The sequence below is a fragment of the Oppia nitens genome, unplaced genomic scaffold (assembly GCF_028296485.1).
Source record: "Oppia nitens isolate AA-2021 unplaced genomic scaffold, nextdenovo-longstitch-racon4-pilon3 scaffold6_pilon_pilon_pilon, whole genome shotgun sequence".
NCBI lineage: Eukaryota > Metazoa > Arthropoda > Arachnida > Sarcoptiformes > Oppiidae > Oppia > Oppia nitens.
Window position 1 is genome coordinate 58,709 of NW_026533250.1, and position 10,188 is coordinate 68,896.

General features: G+C 25.5%; 3 protein-coding genes and 1 non-coding gene across 4 annotated transcripts; 3 read left to right on the top strand and 1 right to left on the bottom strand.

The window, feature by feature from the left end:
- The first annotated feature begins 766 nt into the window (after window positions 1-766).
- On the top strand, window positions 767-4,831 carry LOC128962313 (protein c-Fos-like). The gene is made up of 3 exons (XM_054308688.1): window positions 767-1,751; window positions 3,952-4,080; window positions 4,820-4,831. The coding sequence occupies exons 1-3, from the start codon at window positions 777-779 to the stop codon at window positions 4,829-4,831; spliced, it is 1,116 nt and encodes a 371-aa protein (XP_054164663.1). The 5' UTR covers window positions 767-776.
- Window positions 4,832-5,386: 555 nt separating this feature from the next.
- On the bottom strand, window positions 5,387-6,882 carry LOC128962945 (thiamin pyrophosphokinase 1-like). The gene is made up of 4 exons (XM_054309380.1): window positions 6,667-6,882; window positions 6,497-6,589; window positions 5,930-6,414; window positions 5,387-5,862 (listed from the first exon to the last, which is right to left on the bottom strand). Exons 1-4 carry the CDS (start codon window positions 6,725-6,727, stop codon window positions 5,626-5,628), a joined length of 876 nt encoding a protein of 291 aa, XP_054165355.1. The 5' UTR covers window positions 6,728-6,882; the 3' UTR covers window positions 5,387-5,625.
- A 1,017-nt stretch (window positions 6,883-7,899) lies between these two features.
- On the top strand, window positions 7,900-9,055 carry LOC128962944 (uncharacterized). The gene has a single exon (XM_054309379.1). The coding sequence runs from the start codon at window positions 8,020-8,022 to the stop codon at window positions 8,944-8,946; it is 927 nt and encodes a 308-aa protein (XP_054165354.1). The 5' UTR covers window positions 7,900-8,019; the 3' UTR covers window positions 8,947-9,055.
- A 366-nt stretch (window positions 9,056-9,421) lies between these two features.
- Window positions 9,422-9,494, top strand: Trnav-aac (transfer RNA valine (anticodon AAC)). Its single transcript has one exon. It is a non-coding gene; the product is annotated as a tRNA-Val (tRNA).
- The last annotated feature ends 694 nt before the right edge of the window (window positions 9,495-10,188 follow it).

The window sequence follows — 10,188 nt, forward strand, 5'->3', positions numbered from 1 at the left end:
AGTGATTGAAGGTTTAAATAATTGAATTATACTATTATAKTAAATACCAAAAAAAATATTTAATAGGCATATATATATATATAGTCTATCAATTATAATATTATACATTTTATTAATTTTTTATTAATATATTTTATATATATGAATAATAGTAAGATTAAATAGTTGATACAAATWTAATTGTTTTTAAATCGTAATCTATCTAAATAAAATTTTTSTATTTTATCAATTAAAAACAAATTTTTCAAACAATTGATTTATCAATTATACATTTATATACCGTATAAATAAAAMTTTTTTTTTAATATCAATACATAAAATTAATCAATTTTATTATTTTTGATTTTTCTATTATAAATTCAATAATAATATTGAGTTTGATTAGTAATAGAGAGTGTAATAAGGCTATCAATCACTTTCACTTATCAGGCAATTTAAAAAAATATCTAAAATTTATATTATTGAATATAATTGAATAAAATGTTTCAAAAAAACAAATAAATAAAATAGTTTTGTTTGTTTGTTTGTTGTTTAAAATAGCAAATTAAATCATAAAAAATTTGTTTGTTTTTTGATTTTGTGTGTATATTTTTAAAAACAGTTTCCTTGATTATTATCATTTATCTATTTAAAGGCTCCAGCAATAGAGAGAAAAAAAAATTCATGCAATCAAAAAAATAGTTTCAAACAATAAAAAACAATAAATTAAAAAAAAGTTAAATTAAATTGCAATATACGACATCTCCAWCAATTAAAATTAACAAAAAAAAGTCTAAATGTTTGGYCCCACWATCAACTATAATGATAGAGRAACTGGAGGTCGATTGTCTCATCATAGTATGGATGCCTCCTATCGTGGACTAGAAGATAGTGATGGCAATCATCGATTTATGACTGCAACAAACATAACTGTTTCAACAACAAACTGTGCCCAAAATCATATCGGTTATCATATTAACAACAACAACAYCAACAACAACAATGATGACGATGTGATATCATCTCAACAACAATTATCGCAAAACAATTTGATGACATCTCTGCTATCAAATCTGGACATTGACTGCGACTACAACTATACTGACGGCGGTGGCGGTTATGGTGGTGGTGGCTATTATGACTACTGTTACGAATCGCCGACATGTTGTCTGGAGGCCGGATCGGAGGCCGATTCGTCAGCACCGCCTACACCCGATATTATCTCTAGTTTCGCCGGCGGAGGATACCCGGCGACCCTGGAATCGCCACCGCCGCYGCCACTGTCAAAACAATTGTCTACTAATCAGTCATCGCTGCCCACCTATCACGAGCTGTGCCCGTCATCATCGGCAGCGGCGTCGTCGCCGCCTATAGTCAGCTACCATCAGCCGTTACAGTCGCCCACAGCTTCTTCGTCGTGTTCATCGATGTCGGCGCCGATAACATCGCCGGCAGCGACACCCGTCAGCACATACCACGAAACACGCAAACAACTCATCAAAGACAGCCTACGACTGACCATTCAGTCGCGACGATCGGCTCAGGGACTCGACGATCTATTCATTAACACCGACGACACCATGACTTCAACCAATACTACAGAGGACGACAGCAACAGTGAACTAACATCGCCGGACACACCGTCCTCTGGTGTGCTGTCGACTCTGTGTTACGCCGACACCGAACGGAGGCGCCGACGCCGCGAACGTAACAAAGTGGCCGCCACTAAGTGCCGCAACAAAAAGAAAATACATTCAATCAAATTGCACCAGGTAATTTAATTATATAAATTTTATATATATATATATATATATATATATATATATATATATATTTATGTTATATATATATATATATACTTATATATATATATATAGGTTAATATATATATATATGGTATCCTGAAATGTATTATATATATATATATATATAATTAATTAACTTACTAGTTGACAACAGTTAATTGTTGTCGATATACAGTTAATGTTTACAAAACAATTATTTAATTTGGCAAACAAACTGTTATTAATTTATATTAAACTTTATAATCAATAATTGCAAGATTTATATTTATATATTCAATAATTTTATCAATTGCCACTTATAAATCCTAATATACAGTTGATAAGTATAATCAATGAATCTTTATTTAAGATACCATTTCAACTAAAATAACAAATTATTTTTTGGCAAAAATCTTTAGATTCAAAAGTATGGTTGGCATTAGTTTACATTTTTAAAATAATTATTTTTATAAACAAAGAAATAATATATAATATAAAACTCTTAGTATCAATTATTTATAATATCATTTATTTTTGTTAATAATAACATAATAAATTATTAGTTAATAGATGAATATATTGGTGACAACACCAATAAGAGAGAGAGAGAGAGAGAGAGAGAGCAAACAAAACTATAGTAAAAAGAAATTTAAACTAATTTTGATCTCTTTTTATTGTATTTTTATTATTACTGTATTATATCTTTTTATTATTTTTTGTTAAATAACTATACCATTCATATGGGTATATWAAAATACATTCAATTGGAGAGAGAGAGAGAGAGAGGTTTATTGTACCCTAAATTTAGTGTCAAATAGTTTTAGTTAATCTAAAATTAAATAAATAGTTTTTTGTTTGTTTGTCGTGTTGTCTCCTACTAAAAATATTAATATTTRCTCATTGATATTCAACACATATTAAAATTTAGATATTTTTATAATTTTAGTTTTCTTAAAAAAAACTAACAAACAAAAAATGAAAGTGATTTTATCTCAAAACATAATGTTTTTTGTGTAACTAATAATGTATTTTTTGTTTTGTTTGTTTTAGCATAGTTGAAAACAAGATATTAATAATATATTAGTTTTTTTTAATAAAAAATTAATTAATTAATCTGGGATAAGTAACTGTTAGTAATAATAATAATAATAATATATTGTATATATATATATATATACTATATATCRTGTCAGTACAGAAAAATAACTAAATAATTCAATTAGTTAAATGAAAATATTAAGGTGGGGTCTAATTAATCAATATATATATATATATATATATATATATATTATATATATATTTGTTATCAATTAATAGTTTGTTTTTTGGTGTATAATAATAATTAGTTATTAAGAAATTAATTGATTTTTCTTTGCTTTACTATAATAGCAGATTGTTAATCAATATTGAGTACATTAAACAAAATATTTTTAAATATTAATAAATATATTGAAATGTGTATTTATGTTGAAATATACAGTATATATAATTATGTATATATAATATGTTATAAAGTATGTATATAATATATTATACTATATAAATTTATAGTATATTTAATATATTAATTAGAGTATTATTAATAGCAATTGATTTAATTTTATAAGATATTTGAATATTTGTTGTCTATTATTTTAAAAATTTATCTAACATTTTACAAATTATTTTATGTCAAATTGTATTCATTAGTATTGAAAACTAATTTTATTTAATATTAGAAATTTTRTTTTTTAAAAACAAACAATTATATCAATTTTTTAAAATAAAATATGATTAGATAGTATTAAATAAAATATTTTGTAGTTTAACTTTTAATAAAAATTGATTAACAATTTTGATTTKAATTGCTAAACTTATTATTTTTWTATAATAAACATTATATAGATATAATTTAGTTATATCTAAAAAACTTTAATAATTYTCTAATATTATTTTCATATATTGTGTTAAAATTTATAGGGTGTATAATATTACTACTGTAATACATGTATGATGACCATGTATAATAAAAGTTATACCCTTGAATATATTATATATATACATACATATTAATTTGAAATTAATTGAAAACTCATATATGAGTTTGTAAATTATTTTCAAACAAAAATAAATAATAATTTTTATTGTTAATAATTAATTAATTAAATATATATATATACATATTAATTACTTATCTATCTATCTATAGGAGTCTGAATCGTTGACCGTAAACAACGCTCATATGCGCCAAGAGATCGACCAATTGAGGCGTGAATGTCAACAATTGATGGCATTATTATCGGCACACGAATCCCATTGCAAACATAGATTAAAATTTGTTAATAATAATAACAATTATAATAATAATAATAATAATAATTTCTACAATAATTTTGTCAATACTAATAATAATACTAATATTAGTAATAGTAATTGTGATAATCAATTTATTAGTAATAATAATAATAATAATAGTTATTATTATAATAACAATAGTTTAAATATACAAACATTGTAATTGACTTGTCGTTTATATATTAATATTTAAAAAACATTAACATTTTTTTATTTTTTTAAATATCAATATCAATCACATAATTTTGTAACTTTTTATTTAAAAAAAAACATTTTATAATTATTTATATATTTTTTAATGATGATAATAATGCTGATGATTATATTTTTGTTTTGTTTTGTTATATTTTTTCAATTTATAATTTAAATGTCTATACAAAATAATTTTTGTTGTTATAATTTGAAATRTATTTTTAATTTTAAGTTTGATTTTTTTAAAAAATTTATATAATTAGTTGTCTATTTTAAATTATTRTTAGTTTAAAATTGTTATWAATCATTATTATAAGTTTTATTTACTTTTATAATAATAYTAAAATTTTATATATAATTAGACATTTTAATTTTTGTTAAAATTTTATCTAAACAAATTTATGTATTAATATTTTTGTAATTAAAGTGAAATTATACGATTATTATTGAAACATTAAATAAATTATATATACAAATTTAATTATATATATAWTAATTTTTTTAAACTACCGTAATATAAATTCCTAAAGCATTTACTCTAAAAYAATATATATATATGTCTAAAAGTCAATTCAATAACATATAAATTGAAATATTATGGTATTTTYTACATTACWKGTAAGAAAATTAAAAAAATTGATTATTACTTATTTATTTAAATTAATATTATAATTATATTTTAACCATATTGTTTGTATAATCTTTTTATTATTATAATTATTATTTTCATAAACTTTCAAACATTATAATATGTATAAATGAAAAAAATATTATAATCATTTGGCACATTGGGTAACAAAAATTCTTTATTATTATTATTATTAACATTAAAAATAATACCTGTATATATCATAAGTATTTGCACTAAAAAACAATGTTATTTAAAAAATCACTGGTAATAGTTATAAAACACGAACACATAAAATAATGTTTTTAATTATATAATTAAAAAATCCTATAAATGACTAAAAATAACATTTTTTAAAAATATTATAACAATAATACTGTATAAATAGCTGTAACGTAATAACAATTTCACAACAAATATATATTATACTATTTAAGTAATAGTAAGTCTTAACCATTAAAAATATTGTTTCAAACATTACAACTACCGGTACTTTAAATACTGGTAGTATCGGGCAGTAGTAGTAGTAGTAGTAGTAGTAGTAGTAGTAGTACTGTACTAAACCAATAGTACCAATAATACTGTTTAAGGTAATACTTGACTAAAATAATTATGTTTTTTAAATAAGTTTTTTTAGCTCTTAATTTTAAGTTAACAATGACTATAATTACCGGTAATTAAATGTTTTAATTTTAATTATCGGTTAATTCATAAGTGATGTTCTATTGAAACATCCATCGAGAATAGCAACGGCCGATCAGTCTCTACCCGTACTGTCCTATCGTTTTCGTCAAACTCGTTGGACGTACTGATTAGCGAACCGAAAGACATGGTATCATTAGTTAGATTCCAGCGAAATCCTTGTGTAGTGACTGTGGTGGGGGCGCCCACCGGTACCAGTGAACACCATTTTGACTTTTTGCACGAATCAATCACATGAGTACCCTATTAATCATTGATAAGATAATAGTTCAGATTTACCGGTAGATGTATTGCCAAAATTKATCCAAACCTTATGCAATAACCATGTGATAGAGTGATGGCATTGAACCAGATATATGGGTATATAATGACGGCCCGAGTCAGCACTTTGATAGCCATTGTCCGCTTCATTACTGTATAATGTATTTATATTAGACATCACTTGATCGATACGTCCAAGCGATGACCAAACGGCTACAATTGCTGTACAATGTGCTGCTGGCCGTAGACGTTGTTGTTGGCCATCTCTGATATCCTCATTGTTACTATTATTATCAGTGAGTATCGCTGCCGCCGCCGACTTGTTTGACTCAATTACCAAATTAACAGCTTTTGTAAAATCGGTATAGTTTTGATCGGGTGTTTCAATCACTTGGACACCTTTCGTACGAAAATAGTCCAACCGATCGGTTGAAATCGAATCGAAATCACCGCTAACAATGTCCGGCAATCGGTGGCGACTGTTAATTGTCGACAAGTATTTCGAGCCGCCATCGACTGCCACCCGAAGCGCAGCTGAAGTTGATATATAAACAGAGAAATAGATTTAATCTTCAATTGTGATCTTCATCTATATATATATATATGATATACAAACCATTGTTCCATATCTTGTCAAACAATGGACTCTTGTGTCCGTTCAAGTGATCCAATGAATGGTTCAACAATAGTACCGCATATTTGCCGACATCTAASACAAAGTGATCAATCAATTAGTTAGTAATTTCATATATGAAGACATGAAAAAAGTGATTAGATATGTCATACCCACCAATTGATCCAATATTGTCCACTCGTAGACACCCTCTGTATTGACTTTGTAAGCCATGTTGGTCTTGATGTTGGTGTCCGACAATTCAAGATTATTATGTGACAATTGATGACAAGTTGATGGACTAGTAGTTATCACATATATATACTAATAATAATAATAATACTATCATTACTTTAAATATATTTTTGTTATGCAATTATTCATTGCATGGGATATCGTATATCATATCGTATATCACATGTTGTTATCAAAACACTTGATATTATTTTCATTTATAAACATTTTTTTTGTATAATAATTATTATAATAAATATCATATAATTATTTTTGTAACTTTTTATTTATGATATATATATATTACTGATGTTATAAACGGGTAATAAATAATAAAAAAATTATTATTATTATTATTATTATTAAATATTTGTCACATTAGAAAATATGTTTTTATAATTTATATGATAACTATACACTACCGGGTGGTATATTATTATTACGTAATATCTCCCCCCCCTCTCTCTCTCTCTCTATGTGTGTGTTATTTTTAATTAAAATTAATATACAGTACAGTATAATATGTGGCGCTATACGGTATATATTAATTTTTTTTTTAAAAACTAAACATTTTGATACAGTATTACCTGTACTTTATTATTATTTATTATCAATTAAAGACGTTTTAAAATAAAAATATTGTGGGGGGAGAGGGATTGAAATATATATATATATATATATATAAATTACTTATTTGTTTTAAATAATTATATTTTTAGAGACACATAATATAATTATTGAATTTTTTTAAATTACAGGTAAATTAAAAAAAATTAATAATTATTTGAATTATATATATAGAATTATTTTTTAAATATTAATGTTTGTATAATACCGGTATATTGAATAGGGATGATGGGGTGGGGTTAACTAAAATGTATTTACGTGGACGTAGTTTATTGATAGTTCCATTACAGTCATGCTTTCGATGTGTACATTATTTTTATATATTAATTAATAATTTAGTTTCTATTGAAATATTTGGCACATATTTCACATTTACTTTTAACTTAAAAAACAGTAAACTCTATATTAATATATAGTTTATTATTATTATAAACACATTTAATACACGTTTTTTAATCTTTAATATCATATAAATTAAAAAACAATTACTTATTATTATTAATAATATTTTACTTATACTTAAATTAATAATTAATTTTGAAACCAAAAAAAATAATTTTCAATTGATTAGAGAAATCACTTAACAATTTCAAAGTTTTGTTGTCAATCAGTGTGTGTTTGATATCATCATAACAGCCGCCGCCGCCGTTATCACCGATAAAAGTATGGCCACCGCTCGGGTCAGCGATACGATGATCGGCGGCACGCGTCAGACAACTACAACAAAAACACGTGCACTTGTGTTGGACGACATGTCCGACGAGTCAGTACGTGTAACACACGTGGAAACACCCGAACGTTTTTATTGTCGCTTAGTTTCCGATGACCAACCATTGGCCGCACTCAACGAGCTTATAGCCGGCCAAACCCAATGTGGACCGTTGGCAGTGCACGTGTTGGTGGCCATTGATGATGTGCGACCCGGCGAACACCTGTTAGCCTATTCGACTATTCATCAGCAATGGTGCCGATGTCGTGTCCAACAGTTGGTATTGGCCGCCAATGACTCGCCGATATCACCAATCAATCTATTTTCTACCGCTGCCACCGCCGACTCTGCTAAATGGTCAGCTCGGGTACTGCTGACTGATTACGGTAGCGTCGAAGTGGTTGCAGCCTACAACCTTCGGCACACTACTGGCCAGATTGTCGACGCCAATAATGGTCAGCCGTTTTGTTTTGAATGCCGATTGGCAGCCGTCAAGCCATACCTCGACAGCCAAGAGTGGAGTTCATACGCCAACTATCTCTTTGAACGGCTGACCAAAGATCAGCCGATCTGTTTGCGTGTCGTCGACCAGTGCGACACAACTGGCGTTATTGTCTGTGATTTGTCATCAATTGGTGGCCTCGGCGGCGGCAAACAGTCGTTTCCATCTATGGTCGACCATTTGGTTGGCACACGAGTGGCCCGATATCGTGTGGGCGAAGATTTTTATCACAAACTATTGCCCGACGACTACGAGGGCTGCGATCACGAAACCAATGGTGACTTTGATTGGCATTCGGATGATAGCGATAATGAGGAAGAATTTGGTGGTAATGGAGGACATAGTAATAGTAATAATGACAACAAATTGTATTATATTTGATAATCACTAATATATTTAGCTATTTATGATTGAAAACTACAACTAATTTTCTATAATTATATAGTCATTTAAATTAAAAATTATTTAATTAAATTTTGAAAAATATTTATACTATTATTATTATTATCAAAAACAACAAATTATTATAACCTAATTAATTATTGATTAGAGATTGGAAAAAATGATAAATTAAATCAATGATAATTGTCTATATATATACACAAATAAATAATTGATCTACTTTATATAATGCCATATATAAAAAAATAATGTAATAATTTGTTGAAATTAAAATAATAAACAAAAATATTTGATATATTTATATTAAATTTAAAAAAAAAGATTATATATATATTGCAAGTAAATTACAATATATTATACAAATTAGTATATATTAACTAACATTTTATTTATTTTTATCATTTTATCTAATAATAATAATATATATAATTTATTAGATATATTGAAATAACCAGTTCTTGTGGTGTAGTGGTTATCACATCTGTCTAACACACAGAAGGTCCCAGGTTCGAAACCTGGCAGGAACAGTGCTTATTATTTTTTTGGTAGTTTCATAAAATATTTCCTATTACTTTGTGGTTAATCTAAATATAATTTTTATTTTATTATTATAATACCTAATAATAAATTGCATTTTTTAAAAATATTAGTTATCCATTTATTTTATTAAAAAATAATATTATGATATTAACATAAATATTAGAAAGTTAAATATTGATTTGATATAAAAAATAATTTAATTTATTGAATCTTATATATTTTATATTTAGTTTTTATTAAGTTTAATATTGTATTGATAATAATTGTTTATTTTTTTAATTAAAAATAATTGTATATTTACAGTAATAATTATTGTGTTAGCAATTAGTATTAAAATAGTTGGCAAAAATATTTTCCGTATCATTGATTTTTTAATTATTATTATTATTATTATTATTTGATTTTAAATTTCAACACATTTTTTTGTGTATGAAAATATTTGATAATTATTTTTTGTTTTGTTAATTAGTATTTGAAATAATTTTCGCAATTAGTCGACAAAAACTATAGTATATTCAAAGTCTATAGAAATTAAGGGATTTTTTTAAAAAAACAAACATTTTAATATATAATTAAGTATTTATTAATATTTTCTTTATTCAATATCATAAAATATAAAATTATATATGTAATTTTTTGTCTACCTTACAATTTTTGGGAAAAATACATAACATTATTTTA